A 19568-nucleotide genomic window follows, 5' to 3' on the forward strand; every position below is an offset into this window, starting at 1 on the left:
GACAACGTTGGAGATAAATCCTATTTCAATAGTTTCAAGTACGTTGGAAATAAAGTTTTGAAGAGGTTTACGGGTTAGTAGTAAAAAAGTTGGAGACAAGTTTTAGGTTAATAATTTTTTCTTTGTTTTTTGTTTTTCATCTTATAGTAAATTGGAGAGATAAGTTTCATTTTTTATGTGTTTTTCATTTTTCTTTTGAAATGCATCGTTTTTTCATTTTAGGGTGGTTTTTCTTTGTTTTTCGTTTTTCTTCTTCCTTGAATTATGAAATGCGACTTGGGTAACTCTTCTCCATTTCAAGTTGATTTTCAGGGGCGCTTTCCACCAATAAACACTTCGTTCAAATCAGTTATGGCCTTTGAAAGCTTAATGTAAAATACATCAGTGATATCTATTTATTATGTTACAAGTAGCATAAAATTACAAACTATAAATGATTTAATTAAAAGTATTTACATTTGCATTATTATTCTTAATTTGTAATAATTAATATTATTTAAAAAATACAGAAATAATTAATTAATATTATTAATTACAATATTTAAGTAGAACTATTTATAAAAACATTATTTTACTTTTTTTTTTACAAAATCCCGTGCATCGCACGGGTCCCGTTAGTTATGATGCTAAAGTTGGGGTTTCTTGTTAAATCCCACACGTCATTTTCTAACAACTCAATCAGAAAAATAAATCTTTATCAAAAAAAAAAATTGAAATAGAACTCCTCCGCACAAAATCCAATCAAAAGTAAACACCTTCGCCGATTGGGTGTCCTGGAGGTCATTTTCTAACAACTCAATCAGAAAAATAAATCTTTATCAAAAAAAAAAAAATCAGAAATAGAACTCCTCCGCACAAAATCCAATCAAAAGTAACATCTTTATTTCCCAAAATCCAATAAAAAAAAAAATCGAAAGCACACTGGCTTTCGAGGTCATTTCCAATTCCACCCAGATCCATTTTTTATCCAGTAAGTTGCTATAAATAGGTTTTCGTAAACGTGCGTGGAGCTTTTCGTTCGCGAGGTGGATTGAGGTTCGCGCGCGGCAACCCAAGTTCGCACCGGCACCTCTCTCTCTCTGAAGTGGTGCATTTGTAAAGAAAACGCTGCGCAAGCTTATGCTTGATTGATTTCTCCCCCCTCCACCCCTTTTCGAACCGGAGGCTAAAGCTTTTTATTAGGGTTTCTTCTCCATTAAGTGAAGTTCTAATGTTTGGAATCATACCTTGTATCCCTTGATCTGTGATATATTGCTTTGCAATTTTCATGGTTCTGGTTCATAATGGAGGCTTGCATGGAGAATTCGACGAATATTTTTCAGATGTTTGTAGAATCTCAGAAGGAGCTTTTCGACGAGCAAATCGATCAGCTTCAGAAGATTGTGGTCAGGCAATGCAAACTCACGGGTGCCAATCCTCTATCTCAAGAGATGGTACGGGTTTCATCTTTAGGGTTTTGGTTGACATTATTAAAACCACAACTTACAATGAATTAGAGTGCTCGATTTTATAGATTCGTAGATACCCGCTTGCGTTTATTGTTATCCTTCCCATTCTTCCTCCCCCCTCTCCCTCTCTCTTCTGGAGTAGAATAACCGCTCTTTCTACCCGGATCAGTAAACTATAGTTTTTCATTCTAACTTCTTTTCGTCCAGATGTGGTTTCTCTAAGCATATGAAATAATTCATCTTTTAACAAATAAGGATGACTTGTAGTAATGCATGACGAAGAAAGAAATGGAATTTGAAACAAATAGGGTTGTCTTGTGATCTAAATATAATTAATATTTTGTTATACATTATAGTGAACCGTGGTGAGTCTGGTCACCTCTAGGTGCCTTGAAGTGTCGGGGCACCTAGGTTGTAGACTCCTGGATGTCCTATAACGCACATAGTGGTTCTGTCAACACACATCAAGGGCATACAAGATGAGTCTCACCACCTTGGGTGACTAATTCATAATCTGTAACTGATATGTTTAACAACATTTATGTGCTTATCTCTATGAAAGTACGCTTCTGTAATTTTTGTATCATGATAATGTGTTTGTTTTGAATGTTGAAATCTCTTTTTTTCCCAACTTCCAATCAATTTGAACGTTGTAACTCATTGGTTTTGTATTTTGGAATTTGTACAGGCAGCTGGTGCACTGTCGATAAAAATTGGTAAGCTGTGAAGCATTTAGGATCTTGATAACAAATGTACTGTGAAAGTTAATTCTCAATGGATGTTCAGGATATTTTTTCAAGGACTTTGATTTATTATGACTTAATTTTTTAATGTTACAAATTGTGTCCAAAAATAATTGTGTGCAATAGAACTAAGAGGATATTATGCAGAGAATGAAATTTGGTGATTCAGTTGGTCTTAACCATATGAAATGTATCAACAAATTCAGTTGACCTATTGCTACTATATTCCGTTCATGTTTTGGGTGACTGCCTGTCAAAGTTTATCTATTTAAGCTCCTCCAAGCATTTCTTTCTCACAATAGAGAAGTTTAACTGTGATATACTAGGTGTTTTTTGATATTTAAACTTTGAAGCTGTTTCTAGAAATCTCCTAGCATCCAGCCAAGGAAAATTATTTCTAAAAGTTCTCAAAGTTTATTGGTCAAAGAAAACATTGAAAGTGTGACAAATTATTCAAGATTATTATTTTCAATAGATTGAGGAGAAAAAAGTGTCTCAGGTCTATTACTCAATTTGTGGCCTAAATTTGAAGGGTAAAAAATTTCCTGTTTTACTTAAGCCCCATTATATAGGTTGTTCAATTGCCTATCCAGCAAGACTTGGATTGTATGATTCAGATTTGATCAAGTTATAGCTGATTTGGGGACAACCAATGGGCCTGTGGTGTGATTTCTATTTTTCAGGTTATTTGAGTTTTTCAAATTACAGATCTAGTAGTCTTAGGTTTTAGGATGCCTAGTTTGGTATTTGTTTTAGAAGCTTTTTCCTTACTAGAAATTTATGCCAATTTTGTAATTGGCCAAAAAGTAAACTTTAGAAGCTTTTTTTTGGGAGTTGTTGTTTTTCAAGTCATTTCGACTATGAAAGTAATTTAGAGTCTTTAGATTAAAGAAATAAATTATATAGGCTTACCTATTAGTTTTCTTTATGTTCTTCTTCCTTTTGTACTTTTTTATCCTCTACTCTTAATAAAATACTGGAAATTTGTACTGATCGAAAGAAATTCTGTAAAGCAAAATGATTATTTAGGTAAGATGCTTAAGAACTTTTCCTCTTTTATATTATTCCTTTTTTTGATGGAGTCTCTTTATATGGTTCCATTAAATGCCTTGTATTTAGTTTGGAAAAATTTCATACTTGATCTCTATTATTATTTTTTTGCATTATTGTATTTTTAAGAGATTTGATCATCCTGAGTCCCTCCTGTCATATCGCTGTTTCTATATCTCCTGTATTGTTTATTCCCTCCACATATACTTTGCTTCTCTCACTTTCATTTGTATACTTTTTGCTTTTCTTTTATGGGCTTTCAACATAACTTTACCTTACCTTTAAAAAAAAAGTATTTAGCCATGACCTAATTATGTTCTCGTTTTCTCTTACAGGTAAAAGACCAAGGGATTTGCTAAACCCCAAGGCTGTGAAATATATGCAGTCACTTTTCTCTATAAAAGATACAATTAGCAAGAAGGAATCACGTGAGATCAGTGCACTTTGTGGTGTTACAGTCATGCAGGTTGTTGGTTCTTTTTAACGTTCTTATCTGTTTGTTTTGGTTTAACAGCTGACATTTTGGACTGCTTACTGAGTGATGTTCATTTATGCTGCTAGAGCTTTAAATTCCTGGGGTTTGGATAAGCATATTCTCATTTTTCATATATCTCTGTTCACAAATAATGATTTTTTTCTTCAGTTTGTATGGAATGTTGTTTATAGAACATCTTTAGCAATTATATTGAATACTTGCTACTTAACATGCCTCAAGATAAAGGTAACTTTTCTCAATAACATTTTTTTAAAATGAAAAAAGTCTAGGAGGATTTTCTTTACATTGTAATATGTTTTTGTCATCCAAAAATATAGTTGCCTTTGACTATACTTTTTCCATTGAGTTATATTATCTCCTGCTTTTTTAACTGCTTATTGTACTGTGGAAGATAGAAGATTGATCTTGTTTCTAGGGTTGCATCACTTCTTCAATTTTGACACTTTAAAGTTAGATTTACTAGATTAAATAATCAGATTGCTCACATCCATATTTTGTTGCTTAGTTACAGGTTCGAGAGTTCTTTGCCGGTCAGCGTTCGAGGGTTAGGAAGCTTGTCCGGTTGTCAAAGGAAAAAGTGGTTAGGTCTAATGCCGGCATGGCATCTCATGATGGGTGCTCCACCAACTCCAATCATGTCATGCCTATTAGTCCAGTTCCTTTGAACTCTGTGGACCCTAAAACTGTTGAAGAAGCTCCTTCTTGCTCATCACAGGATGAAACTATACCTGACATAGACAATTCTGATAAAAATTTCCTTGAAAATATTTTCAATTTGATGAGGAAAGAGGAAACATTTTCTGGGCAGGTGAAGTTGATGGAGTGGATACTGCAGATACAAAATTCTTCAGTATTATATTGGTACTTAAAATATCATTTTTCTGATCTTGGGAAATAAAGATGCACCTCTTGTTCTATTGCTTGACGCAACTGAATTTTGACATATTCTCAGGTTTTTAACTAAAGATGGTCTAATGATATTGGCTACCTGGTTGAACCAAGCAGCTCTGGAGGAACAAACCACTGTTCTTCTTGTCATTTTGAAGGTGCATGTTTTATTATCCTATTTGTTCATCAACCCTTCAACTGGTATGAATCTTAGGCTAGATTATAATGGGTTCTTTATAGGTCCTTTGTCACCTTCCATTACATAAAGCTCTGCCAGTGCATATGTCGGCTATATTGCAAACTGTTAACAGGTTGCGGTTTTACCGGACATCAGGTATGTTCTCAGTTTAAAGATTTATGTCTCGATTGCTTTGGGTTGGATTGCTGCTCTAGCTTATTGTTTTATAAATTGCTGATATAAAAGAGCAAGGAAATATTTAATTGAATTTAAGAATGTTTTCCTTTTCTTTTGGGGGTTGGAAGTTGGGCAAGGAGTTGGAAAGAGATTAAACTTTGTGTGTGTATTCATTTGGCAATAATCTAGAAAGGAATGGATGATAATGGCTGTTGTCCGAAAGCATTATTTTTTTAGCTATATCTCTGCCTCAAATATGTAAGTTGTCAATAGTGTGATACTTGATGCAGTAGCTAGCTACTTCAAAATGAATAGCAGGAACACGTACTGGAGTTTCTGCTGAAGCATATGTATAATCTCATGCATGGAGATTTTTCTGTATGCACAAAATGCGTCCTGGAGATATTGATCATGATTTCATTCCTTTTTCTTGGATAAATGACGGTTTATATCAATATATTTTGTATGATTAACAATAGAGAAGAATTATGGTCAAGAACAGGAAAGGAAGTTTCCCAGGAACTTGGTATTTATCTAAAGTGTGAAGAAGTTTTATCACTTGTCTGTTTATGGGTAAAGAGGAGGAAGGGGATACGTTACCATATACTTTCAATTGTAATCTCCAAGTTGAAGTCTTATATGTGCTTGATGATATTTATACATCTTCAGAGGACCATATAGCCTGCAATTTGAAAATGGTAAGCCAGGCAGCAACTGGAGTTGAACATTTTATTTCAAAAAGCTAGGATCATGTCAGCATTTGTTTGTGCTACTTCATAATAGGGTGAACTCTGATTTGTCTGGAACTCTAACGATTGAACAAGGGCACTGGACTTCCCATTTACTGCTGTCTCGGACACTTTCACTTGTTAGAGACATGCATGCCTACTGTAGAGACAGTTTGGAATTTCATGATTGATTTTTCCGAACTCAATTAAGGGTCAATATGATGCTGCAAAACTTTCCATTAGAAGTCTTCCTTGATAAAGAACTCAGTAATTAAAAGATCTAGTAGTGTGATCATTCAGAACATGAAACTACCATTGAAAGGATATAATAAGCATAAAACTCGCATAGCATTTAATATTGATTTTTTGAGGTTTTGATTTATTACCTGTTGTGAAATTCAATTGGAAACAGCTTCTCTGTGTGTACAGGGTAAAGCTGCGTACATCTGTCCTTCCCCAGACCCTGCCTCAAGCACTTAACTGCCCACTTGTTGTGAAATTCAAACTTTTTTGAGAACTACTGCTTCATTTTTTTTTTTAATTCTCGTGATGGGGATATACTCTTATTCTGGAAGAAAGTCATTTTCTTGCTGTTTGCCAGTTCATCATTTTGAGTTCCTAGCATGGCCTTTTGAAACTCATTTATCTGATTTGAAGATCAGATATATCAAACAGGGCAAGGGTTCTGTTATCAAGATGGAGCAAACTATTTGTGAGAAGCCAAGCTCTGAAGAAACCAACTTCCGTGATCTCCAATGGTGAAGCACACGAAGAAATAATCAGGAATCAGAGGCATGCTTTTCATATCTCGTGATCTCTCTCTCTCTCTCTCTCTCTCTCTCTCTCTCTCTGATCCATTTCTCAAATGTTGGACATGTGCAGGATTGGTGAAATTCTCAGTGATGAGGTGCAGGTGACAAAAGTTGATATTCCTGTGCTCATTTTATGGGTATTAAATGTTTCCTTCTATCAATGTTTCTTTGTTACAGAAGTTGATTCTTGTTGCTTTTTTTACAGGGGCAGATTCTTTCTCTCACTTCTGGAAGTTCAGAAGTTGGCAGGTATGCTTCCAATTATTTGTTGAAGCCACTTTAGTTCAATCTTAGGTACAATTATTTCTATGGTTGCTGACACTATTCTTGAATCTTGTTCAGGGAATCAGAATCTTACCGAGCTCTAAAGCTGCTCCCTGCATCCGCAGATGATTCAAACAGAAGGCATACAAGAATTGTATCATTACCGCGTATCCTTACTACTACTATTCTGTTTCTTTTATAAAACAAACAAACAAGCAAACAAACAAACAAATTGCAGAGCCTTAGTAAAGCAGGAGAAATGGAACTGCATAAGTTGTCATTAACATTGGATTTGGTAGCATTTCTTAGGAAACAGATAAAATTGCAAAACCATGACAAATCCCAGGAATGGAACCTAAATATTGGTGAACTGTCAAGGGCCTCCATAAACCCCTACTCTCCTCTAAGTTTACCACTAAAGTTGATGTATCATCATGTAAGGAAAAATATATGGAATAAAATCATGGTTCAAAATTACAATATGCCTGTATTGGGCATACTGTATCGTATTGGCAGGTGGCTGATATGCCTTTTTAAAGGCTTTTCTGAAATCTCGTTCAGGGGTTAGGTGAGCCTAAGACCTATCCCCTGTGAGATTTTGAGTGAAAAAAGGGGAGCATGTGTACAAACCTGGTAGTGTATCGATATTATGAACCTTGCATAAAATACAATAGCAAAAATTGATAAAAAAACAAATATAATACAGGGGCAAACCAATGATTAATGTTGCTCGTGGTATCATAAAATGGTAATCAATTAATTGGTATTCATAAAAACTCATGGGGTTTTGATTGGTCAAAATTCTTCCCACATCGTACCTTATTGGCATCATAGATTTACATGAATTATTATACTTGTTAAAAGATTACTTTGCCTATGCATGATGAAAGATTAAAATATTCCCAAAGTTGATAGATCTCTGTATCCATTTTGAAAGCACACTACTTTGCCTATGTGGCTGGTGCAGGATCAATAACAAGTCAAGCATTTATGATATTATGAATATGAAACAGATCAGCAAGTTTAGCTTTACATATTAATCTTACTAGTCTTTTTCCATAATGAATTTTCTACCTCACTGTTCGCATTGAATTTGCATTACTTAAAGGTTTAAAGTCGAGTTTCACATGATTCAGTTGTGAGACGATGTTATAATGCTTTTGTTATATAGGGAAAAATGCCCAACTTCATTGATGATGGATATTGGCCCCTTGGATGTACCAATAAAAATATTGTTCTTTTTACAATCCATGGTAATGTCAAGAGGGCCAGGTAAACTGAAGTAATAGGTCTAAGGATTTATTGCTCTTGAGTCAATACTCATAAAAGATGAGTAAGGGTTGTACTTCACTTATTATTCCAATCTTTCATTTTGTTGTGGCCGGGTATCTTTTGTGGCATTATCAATCAAAAAAGCCTAGAACCAGCCGAATGCTTCGAAAAATGGATGTATCCTTTGTTTGACCTATGTTAGGACAAACTACTAAGACTGAACTAAAAAATAATGAGGTGGTGGTGATTGCTGAAAGATGAAGTCATACCAGCACTTGTTTCCCAAATCCCAACTATTAAGCAACATCACCAAATGAAAGATTTCCCTACATGCACAATGAATCATCCTGAGGATGGTTTCACTTTCACCATGTGGGGTTTATATTAGGTGCTTGATTACGGGCCTTGACCGTTTTGACTCCTATTATTTATTGTGCCACGTACTAAATATTAGGCTCAGTTCAAAATGAGTACAAATGCAACTATGTAGTTGCAAAACCTTGTATTTTGTATTGTTTTGTATGTATTTGAAAAGTACAGTACTTGATATCAAGGTTTAAAGTATCAACAACTATCTGCCCGTATTGGTAGATACGTATCATTCTGGGACCCCACCAATATGCCCCTATAGTGGGTGTATCGGGGTCTGACCAGTTCAGGGGATGGAGGAGACTTAAACTGGCCCCCCGAACCGGTTTTAGAAAAAAATAAAAGGAATTAAAAAGATAGTATCGATTTGCCTAATACGCCCATACCGGCATATCGGGTGTATCGATATTTTGAACCTTGCTTGAGATCCTTATGAATCATAGAAATGTTAAGCTTGATTATTTTTGTACACCCGTAGTAAAATTCTCTCACAAGCAATTAATGACAAGCCAACAACAACAACATAGAATCCCTCTTTCAGCGTATTTTCTATTTATTTCTCTAGCTAGCTTTCTATTGCAGTCCTTGATTACTATCTTCCTCTCCAACTTTTGTTGTCAAGTGACACGGTGGTCTACAAAAAGTTCTCTTGGAATTGTTTGAAACATGTGACCTTTCCGATTCCGTACATAGTTCCCATCATAGAGCTGTCAACCCATCTTGTACATCTATCATTAAAATCATTCCCAAATTCCAACCAATGCATTAGAAGTGGTACTTGCATGCATATTTGATGTTACATATTGTGTGCTCCAAGAAGTGGAACTGCGGAAGATCCATATTCCTCGAAGGCTCGAAATAGGTCTATTGGGGCTTTGGTTCTAAATTGTCCGGTTGATTTGGGATATAGTTCCAATGGAGAAATCACAGGGTTTCGCTTCAAAGGATAGAAGTCATAGAAATACATGTCATTATCCAATTTCTCCCCTTCCTTAATCTGCTATATTAAAACAACTAGTCTTCTTTGAATGCATTCTCCACATCTACCCATAAAATGCTTCTTCTGAGGCTTTGATGCTAAACCATGAATGTTGTTTCCCCGACTTTGGATGCAGTTTTCACAGAATGAAAATACATGCCACCTTCTGTAATACAGTCACTAGTTCTGTTTGAGTGCTTTCTCCACATTAACATTGTAAAGGACTTTTTTCTGTCTTAAGATTAGCTTCTCAACACTCATTGGCCATAGAAAGTAATGAACAGTCCTGGTCCTCTATGACCAAATAGAACCACGAGGAGTTTTGTGAAAGTTTTATTTTTATTTTTTTTTCCATTTAGTGTGACAGATGCAAATCTGTGAAGATATTTTCCAGGTTGACGCATCTTTCTAATCAACTTTGTCAGAGGAGTCACCCAGTACTTTTTATCCTTTTATCTTCATTTTTACAATCTTCAGGAGTTTCATGAAAGATGCTGAGACTAATATCATCACATTGATTAGGGATGAGATATATGAGCATATGATTGCATTTATTTTACTGTTTCTGAGATTTTTCTTGTTTAAAGTTCAGATAAGCAGCAGCTACAATTTTATATCTGAGTCATTGGAAAGATATTGAACGGGTTCAATTTGGATTGAATATAGGTATATCTGTATTTGATATTTGATTTATTTAATCAGATTCACATATATTCCCCCTAAATGAAATGCATGCTTAAATAATGCCACAGCCTCTTGAAAGTTAAGACTTAAATTAAGTATAGTAATAAATAAATATATTTTAGTTACTACATATAATTTCCCCTTGTTTTTTCCTTTTCCCATTCCTTGATGTATAGATTTCTTGGAGTGAATCATGAGTAAAACCAACTATAATCCAATTGTCAACAAATCCGCCATTTACAATCTGAATCTGGCTTAATTGGGCAAACAGTTTTCATGCAACTCATTTAAGGCCTGAATTTGGATATATTAATCCTGATGCGGGTTGGACGTCCAAATTTTATGGGTTTTGGATCTGAACTCCCCATAAAAGAGAGTTCCTCTAAGTGCTGACATGGTTAACACTTTTTTTTTGTTACTATTTTTCTGGTTTTTAATATATTTTTCACCTTTTGATATAAACAACAATGTTATATTTACAACCAGAAAGCTCTCTATAAGAAAAGATGAACTAGTAAACATATACTTTATGGTACATATCATACAAGTAATTGAGTAAGTAATCAATGGGAAACAAGGTCCAGCAAGTAAGAAACGAAACTAGATGGAGGTCCAGAAGCATTGTGCTTGAATTCATTAGTGTGTGAGAATCCAACATGGATCTATATGACTACTTGTCCCAGTTAAAAGAATGCATGCAGCATAGTTTGGAATCAATCTTATACATGTTTCATTGAGCGTGTAGTAGATTTCCTTAGCTGCTCACAGAAACAAGAGAACGTAGGAGAGTTCTACTGGTAGAACAGCCAGGTCAAAAAACAGGTGGAAGAAGCCAGCAGGGTGCAAAAGTTGTACCTGCAATACAAGGCCGTCCGATGTCAGCTGATGATATCCAAAAAGCAAAAATGCGGGCTACATTCTTGCAAAGCAAATATGGCAAGACTGGTTCACCTTCCAAACACAGCCTCCTACAGAGGACTGAAGATCCAGTCAAATCTTCTGCTTCTCAGACCAGCAATTCACAGTCGATACATAAAACTCCCATTAGATCAAAAGTTGAGGAAGACACTAAATCTACTGTACTTGGCTCAAAAAATTCTCCTATTATGTTGAAAGCTCCAGTTGATTTAAAGCCAAGCTTGGAACTCCGGGTACCCCCTGAGGAGAGTTTGAAGAGGGGTCGAATTCCATGGCAGACACCACCAGGTACTTTTTTATTTGGTCGGTTTCATTTACTTTTTGCCAAATCTATTCTTGGTGCAGGAAAGCTGAGTCTTTTGAGATATATCTTCCCATTAAGAAGTTGTGCAAACTTTAAGAATTAATAATTTCTGAATACATCAAAAGGTAATTCAGGGTTATATATTGGAGAACATTTCAAAAGCTGTTATTCTTTTCCCATTTCACATTCATTTGTAATTTGAAACCTAAAAGTCAGACCCGAGGTGGAGTGAGTTGTTAGCATGTAAAAGATGAAGAAAGTACAATTTTGCTAATGCCTGGTCACAAAGATTAGGTAACTTTATTTTTCCAATGGGTATATGTAAATGCCTCGTTGGAAAATAAGGAGTAGAGGGTATACCATTGCCCATAAATGGCTATATAAGAACTGGAAGGAATGCATGGGTTCCATGTAAAGAACTCTGGGTATCCCTGATCATAGAGGCCTTCTAACACATTCAGCAAATGTCATGATTTAATTGTCTTTTCTTTTGGCATAGCGTAGGTTTTGACCATCAAATTAATAGGATGGATGAATGTCAGAATCATTTAACTTGGACGACAATTTGTTTGCTGGATCATCTGCTTGATGGTCTAAATTGAGCCAGTTTATATGTGCAAGAGATCTGTAAACGATAGCAATTTATTGTGGGTTTGAGGCCCTCTGCGTTATGAGATGCAGTCATAACAGGTGGTTTAGAAGATAAAGCCATGGCATATGATTGTAGTGACTCAGGTTTTCTTCGCTAGTCCTGGTTATAAAATGAACAACCATCGTGCAAAAATGTCTTCTGCAAGAATTATCTTTGGACTTCGGTTATCATTTTTCTGTGGTATCAGCTGGCCAATGATCAACAATTTACTAGCACAAAGATTTTTTCACGTCTTCCTCCTATTTTAGCCTTTAGCACGACAAGGCGGGGATTTGAGGGTGACTATTATGAAGAATGACTTCACTCGATTAGGTTGAAATCTATTTCTGTCGAATTATATGTTAGATGGGGTCCTGGGAGCTCTAGGAGGATATTCCAATTGCCAAGTGGAGAATTCATGCTTTATTAATGGTGACCTCATAGATACAGTTACAACGTCTACTAATTCAAATATAATCACTTGTTACATTAATGGGCATGATATCTGGTCGATACTAAAATTTGAATGAACCGAACAATAGGTGGGCGTTTGGAAGGTTAAGTGATATGATCATTTTCGTGTAATCCTGCCTTTTTTAAATTCATTGGAGATGCATTTTTTGCTCCTCTTTTGGGGTTTCTGTGCTTTCCAATACTATGGTTTCTGCTTCATCAGCCTTGATTGCGATGAATGCTGCTGCCTGGATGTGTTTTCTGTGATACTTTTATTTTGGGAAAGCATTTTCTGAATTTCAAGAAAGGCTGATGGTGTGGAGACGCATAATTTTACTTAGGCGATGCGGTTCTTATTTTGTGTTTTTTGTCTCTGATATATCTGTTTAACCTGAATTCAGATAATATTTTTCAAGGAATTCAGCCTTTATTTGCCTTCTCTTTCTGCAGAGTTGAGGATCAACGGTCTGTGGGGAATTGGCGCAGGGGAAAAGAGCAAAGAAGTTGAAATTCAGACAGAGAGATTACGACGGGAGAAGGAAACCTTTTACCACAATATTCAAGATATCCCAATCAATCCCAAGGAACCATGGGACCTCGAGATAGACTATGATGATACATTGACCCCAGAAATCCCAATCGAACAGTCACCAGATGATGATGCAGCGTCATTGCCTTCACCCTGTCAAAATAATGGAGATAAATCTGCTACCACACCAGTCGGTACCAACAATGGCAGTGCTCCAGAACCGGACCTTGAGTTGCTTGCTGTGCTACTCAAGAACCCGGAACTCGTTTTTGCCTTGACATCTGGCCAATGTGGCAATTTAACGAGTGAAGAAACAGTAAAACTTCTCGATATGATCAAGGCTAGTGGAATTGGTCTACCCGGGGGCTTAAATGGGTCTAGTGGAAAAGCCGAACAGAAGCTGGAAATCACATCTCTTCCTTCCCCGACTCCTCCCTCAGAACGCAGAATGGTATGTGATTTAAATACTTGTCACAGTATCTGCATATTTCAGATGCAATCAAAAGTTGATTGTCTGTAATTTTCTTGCTTGTTTTACAATGGTTTCCTTCTTTTTTTTTCAGAGCGCATGGAGATCAGAAGGCACCAAGAGTTTGTTGCAGCCACCTGTTCCAGCTACCAAAGGAGGAGGTGCTGGTTTCCCAGCAGTTCCCGCGACTGTTTCTTTGCTGGAGAACCCTCCTGCTACAACTTCTGTGAGACCCCAACTTCCAACAACCGTCATCACAGCACAAATACCAACTGTCATCACTCAATTATCCCAACAGCTTCTACCAGCATTGCAGCCAAGCTCATCGCAACAAACCCTGGCTGCTGGAATGCCCGAGAATCAACTGACAGCAATGAATCCCTCCCCTAACCAACGACTACTGTCCAGTCCTCTGTTACCCATGACTCACATTCCCGTTACTTGTCCCCCTTCACAAAACCTCCACGCATCCAGTCCACTTCTGCGGCCGGAAACATCAAGTATTGGACAAATGCACAACCTAAACTCTGCCACCGTATCAATTGTTTTGAACCCACCAAATGAGAGGCAATTCGTTTCGATGCCTCAGTTGCCACCTCTGTTGCCGACTCCGACACGGCCACAGCCGCCTCTACTACCAGAGCCCCTGATCTTTTCACCTTCATACCCCACCATGCCACTCAATGCGTCTAACTCTGGAAAACAGGGCCCCTTCTCGGACTCGACAATGGATAGACAGGGGTCTGCATCCAATTCCATTGTCCATACTAACCAAAGCAATTATAATGCGTTTCTTGGGCAGCCTCCATTGTTGTCTGCGACACGTTGGGAGACAAAAGAGTTCACTTCTGAGCCGGAGCTTGAAATGTGGAGTCCAGAGAGGAGCCCCATGAGGTCCCCAGAATACCGATCGGGGTGGAACTTCACTGAGGCCAGAAGGGATTATGGCCGCAATTCTAGGCCCGATTGGTCAAGGCACCGGAGCTCAGGCCGCCTGAATCGGGACTGTAGGCATGGGGGCAGAAGGTGGCATGATCGAAGGCACTGATTGTATACTACGTCGTTGTGTGATGCACAGCATATCGATTAGGATAGTTTCTTCTCTGTGAATAGATTTCGGTCTTTAGACCTGAGAAGAGAATTGAGTCGGTTATGTTACACAGTCTATAATGGAGAGTTGCAGAACGTCTAACAAGTCATATTCACTCCGTTTCTTATTTTTTGTGTGGATAATTACTTGGAAGAGCATTATGCCAGAGTTCATGTCTGCTGCGACCGGCCAATAGGAATCGAGCACGTGGGCTACTGGGCTATCAAATGAAAACTTTAATATTTTGAGAAATTGTCTAAAACCCATAATCACTTTTTATGAATTCTGATAGGCTCACTATAACTTTTCAAAACGACAAAAATTTATGTCAGTGAGATTTTGTTTTTTAAAACTCACTATCTGTTGGAACACTGTTAAAGGTCATTGACCCAAATTGTCCACATCAACCTAAATGCAAGTTTCATTATCAAACTGCCCCTGAAACTTGTTAATATTTTTTTTTTTACTGAAATTCCCTTAAGCGCCCAATCCTATTTCATATGTAAGATTCCCGCTCCCTAAGAGTCTTTCTTGTTCTCAATGTCCAAGAAACCTTTTACTAGGTATTTCACCTTCATATTTTTTTTTTCATTTTTGCTTAAACGGGGCACTTGAAAAAAATCTGATTATTGCTTAATTAGGGCACTTGAAAAAATCTGATTTTTGCTTAATTAGGGCACTCGAAAAAATCCGATTTTTGCTTAATTAGAGACATCAAGAAGAGGCACCACTATACTTCCTTGCTTCTTCATACAGGACATTACTTCTCTATGTTCTTATCCCTCCCTCACTCATTTCATCATTATAGAACCCATCACCTCTACAAAATCAGTACCATTAGCTGTTAAAAAAAAAGTCCTGCTTTTCCAGCAATAGCTTTAGTCAACAGTGTTTTACTAGTCCTGGGAGGCCAATGGAGAAGAACACCTTTTGGGCAATAGATGTCTTTGCTTTGAAATCCTTCATCATTCTTTAGTATTCCCACAATCTCCTGTAATTCCTTTTTTATGTATTTCTGTCCAACAAAATCATCAAACGTGACACCAGTGGCTTTCTCTGCTAATATGAATTTGGTCCTGCTCAGATGGTAAGAAATAAAGATACTAGACAACAATTAGACTGACTTGCCAAAATGCTTTTCATAACAGTTAGGCTTGCAAAAATATCCAACATGGAGCACCCAAAGGTATGATCTTATATACAAAAACTAAATATGGAGTACCTAGAAGCAAAAAAAGTTTACAAATTGAATTCTGTATTGTGACATGAGGTAGACAATCAAAACAATCTGTAACCGGTTTAGTGAATTCATGAATGTGAATTATATTTACATTCTCATTTTAGAAAAACAATTGTTTAGAATCACTGTTAAAATGGCAATTGAATTCTACAAACCACTTTATTTTTTATCAATAACAAGATGCTTTATTAGATAATAAAAATTGTGAAACTTTAAGTGCAAGAAAGAGGAGGTAAAATATCTTAACTCCCCCACAACAAAGAACAAAAAAGCAAGCTAAAAATTATCCCAAAAAATAGATTCCTTAAGCGCCCCTTGCTTGGCTAACCCATCAGCCTTTGAGTTGGTGCTTCTCTTCACCCAACTGTACTTCACCTCAATATCCCTACTCAACCATTTAAGTTTTTCTTTTCATAGCTCCACAAACCATCAGCCACCTAATCACCACCTCCGAGTCCCCTTCAATGACCATGCATCGAATGTTTACGTCTCTTGCTCTTTGGATTCCTTCCAGAATTGCTAAAATCGCAGCCCTAATAGAGTTACCCTCTCTAATTGGGTCAGAGAATAAGGCATTAATAATCCCACCCTCATTCCTAAAAACTCCCCCAATCCTAGAAGGCCCATGATTCCTTAAGCTATCACCATCAAAATTCAGTTTTATGAATCCTGAAGGAGAGGGGAGGGAAGAGGGGGGGAGACCAAGAAGGTCTAGAGGTCTTCTTACATTGGGCCAAGGTAGTTATTTCTTTCCACTTTTTCAAAATGTCAACCATGGAATAATCTGAAAATAACTCCAAAGATTTCAGCCAGTGAACTACCCTTAAGTGTATCAATTCAATTAAGTTCTCCATAGTTCTTTCCTTGGGAGTGAACTATCCTCTTCTCTTTTAATCTTTATAATTTAACAAGTAACTCTTGGGGGTGGCTTTTCTTTTCCATTTCTCTTCTCCAGTTAGTAAGTTGAATTGAAGTTTTAATATCTAAGCGTTAAGATTACAATTAGGAGAGGCATTGTGGTAGGACCATGACTTGAACATTTTCTCATTCAAATAAATGTATTATACTTTGCAAATCAACAAATTTTGTTTTTACTTCATACTACATAGACTAAAATCTATAACTGTTTAAGCCTAGTTTGGAAGTATGAAGTATGAAAATAAGAAAGGGTAAAATAGTGAATTAGTGACGTCCATTAGTCAAGTTACCGTTGCCTCATTGACATGGCGAGTTTTGGACATTTTGAAATGTTATGGTGAGTTTAAGAGAATTCGTAAAAAGGAATGGTGGGTTTTACACAAGTTCCCTAATATTTTTAAATTTAAGATAAATACTGACATGTTAACTCCCTGGGACAAAACCACTTCATGAAAAGATTCACAATATGTGGCTGTAGTGTCATGTGGTCGATGTTTCAAAGTGAGCACTCAACATCCAGTAATTTGCTTTTTTACAGTCCCAACTATATGGTATCGGTTACATAAATTCAATTTCGCCGTTCTTTCTGTTCAGTGAAAGCAACGTAATATTACAATTCAATAATCCAGTGATCTAATAGCAATCATCGCCATTTTTTTTGTTCTGTGTAAACAAACGTAATATGTAATATTACAACAATGATCCAGTGATTTAAATAGCAGTTGTGGGCCTTGTGGCATGGTGAGAAATGACCGTCTTTATGATTTGTGGTTCATTTTTACAAATGAAGAGAAATTTGTATTTTGGCTGCTTTCGGTTGTAATGCAATCTATACAAATTTTGCACCTGGTTCAGTTTTTCATATTTTTGTAACCACAATTTGCATTCCTACCTAATAAAGTTGAACTTGTCTCATTTGCACTCACTAATATAAATTTTGCATCTGAAAAATTTGTACCACCTTCTTCCTACCTCAATTCTCTTTCATAGAAAGTAGGGATCACATCCTCTTACCTCCATTTTCTTCCATATGATGGGGGATTAGGACAACAACATTTTAGTTCCTATTTTACTTTTAACAAACAAACATGTTAAATCTAAAGCAAAAGTAAACTAAAATTTACACAGCCTGTTTACATACCCATGCATTTACACCAAATTTGATATATAATCATATACAGCATTTGGTTTCTCTAGGGAACAATTGAAATCCTAACCTAATGCAATTTAGGTTGGAAGGGAAAAAAAAAAGAAATTCATTCAAGATTTAGGTGGTGGGGTGAAAACCAGCAATCCTGTAGCAATCTTGTTTCATGCATCTCGGTCAAGCTGATTCTAGCGCAGTAGCGCTTGTGCTTGTGCATTTAGAGTAAACAACCTTCCACCATGAGCATAAATTGCATTGTTGTGATGGCAAAACAAAGGGCTTCCTACTCATCATCATCTAAGCCTTGTCCCAATTATATAGGGTCAGCTACATGAATTAGTTTTTCCATTCCTGTTATGTAGTGTCATATCCATCCTTAAAGTATATGTTCTTGAAGAGTTTCTTATTAATTCAACCAAAAAAAAAATCCTTCTTAGTCTGCCCACAGCTCTTGTTCTTGTAGCCCCTTCAATTTGTAACAAATCACTTTTTCTAACATCTGTTCTAAACTAAACCATCTCAATCTAATTTCTCTCTCTTTTTTTGCACTCACTGGACCTACTCTTAGGTTCTTTGGGCAGTTAACCGGATCCTCTCATTGTCAAATTTCTGATTAGTACCCTTTACTTTGGGCCTAGTACCACTTTGGTCCCTGAACTTTAAAATACAATAATTCAGTACCTAAACTTTCAAAACATGTCAATCCAGTACTTACCGTTAACCTGCCATTAAATGCCTTTGAAAAGACACTAATGCCCTTTAAATGTCATCTAATTTTCTTTATTAATTATCCAAACATTGACAAAAAATTATCAACCTTAAATCCTTGCCTCTTTTATTCAAGAAAGTTGGGGTCCAAAATGCCTATTGACATGCGACCCCAACTTTCTTAAATAGAAGAAGCAAGGGTTTGGGATTGTTAATTTTTTTATCAACGTTTGGATGATTGATAAAGAAAATTAGATGACACTTGAAAGACATTTGTCTTTTTCAAATACCACTAACGGCTGATTAACGATAGATACTGAATTGATACGTTTTAAAAAGTATCTTAAAGTTCGGGAACCAAAGTAACACTAGACTCAAAATACATGGTACTAATGAGGAATTTTCCCTAGAATATATCGCTTTCAGATAAGTTCTCCACTCCAACTTTATTGTGACTTTCTTCGTCACTCTCCCGCCTTTTTTTTAATATAAAATCCCGCTTCCTTTGATCCTCAGAATACAACACTGCCTTCTTGACTGCTCTACACAATAATGACTGCTATGCTACTAATTCAATGGATAGATGATGACTTTTTGTCAAAACGGGGTTTTCTAAAACCAAAAATTATGTAAACATCCTAATAGCATGTCATCTAGAGAGTAGCCACATTCTGAATTTCCCCCTGTATTCATAGGGAGATGTTTTCCATGTGTGGCTGGATGCCGTTCTCTCAGAGTATTGTAATAATTTTTGGTTTAGGAGATTAGAGCTTCATGGGATTCCATATTGTGTTGGATTATTCACCAAAGCCTTCTCTTTGTTTCTAGGCAACAACGTCCAACTTTGGACTCCCAAAAGATTCCTGAGGGATGCAAATGGAGCGGATCAGATTCAAATCAGGCATATCCAAATCCAATATGACACTATTCATATTAGATCGAATCTGATCCAAAGAATCGATCTGATCTCATGGGCCTTGATTTGAACTCGAATCCTATGATAAATCGGATCTTCAAATCTGATCCGATCCTATTTGTTTTCTTTAAAAATTAATAAATCATTAAAAAATAAA

The 19568-nt window shown here is 36.4% G+C and overlaps 1 protein-coding gene across 3 annotated transcripts; it reads left to right on the top strand.

Moving 5' to 3' along the window:
- The first annotated feature begins 912 nt into the window (after positions 1–912).
- Positions 913–14609, top strand: LOC148861576 (homeobox protein LUMINIDEPENDENS-like). 3 transcript variants are annotated; one of them, XM_088941012.1, is made up of 13 exons: positions 913–1433; positions 2137–2164; positions 3577–3707; positions 4249–4598; positions 4690–4783; positions 4866–4959; positions 6371–6500; positions 6591–6657; positions 6726–6769; positions 6863–6951; positions 10857–11294; positions 12845–13374; positions 13487–14609. In XM_088941012.1, the coding sequence occupies exons 1-13, from the start codon at positions 1284–1286 to the stop codon at positions 14438–14440; spliced, it is 3099 nt and encodes a 1032-aa protein (XP_088797138.1). In that variant the 5' UTR covers positions 913–1283; the 3' UTR covers positions 14441–14609. The 3 variants fall into 3 exon arrangements, with proteins under 3 accessions (XP_088797138.1, XP_088797139.1, XP_088797140.1); XM_088941013.1 differs by having other exon boundaries at positions 6591–6630; XM_088941014.1 differs by having other exon boundaries at positions 6591–6621.
- The last annotated feature ends 4959 nt before the right edge of the window (positions 14610–19568 follow it).

The sequence above is a fragment of the Nelumbo lutea genome, chromosome 4 (genome assembly GCF_056320005.1).
Source record: "Nelumbo lutea isolate HS-2025 chromosome 4, American lotus-T2T, whole genome shotgun sequence".
In the NCBI taxonomy this organism is placed as follows: domain Eukaryota; kingdom Viridiplantae; phylum Streptophyta; class Magnoliopsida; order Proteales; family Nelumbonaceae; genus Nelumbo; species Nelumbo lutea.

Bases quoted from the DNA above. Each gene is read 5' to 3' on its own strand.
- LOC148861576 (XM_088941012.1), top strand. From the start codon at position 1,284: ATGGAGGCTTGCATGGAGAATTCGACGAATATTTTTCAGATGTTTGTA. The intron at 1,434-2,136 runs GTACGGGTTTCA...GAATTTGTACAG, and splicing joins ATCCTCTATCTCAAGAGATG to GCAGCTGGTGCACTGTCGAT. The intron at 6,952-10,856 runs GTATCCTTACTA...AGCTGCTCACAG, and splicing joins AAGAATTGTATCATTACCGC to AAACAAGAGAACGTAGGAGA.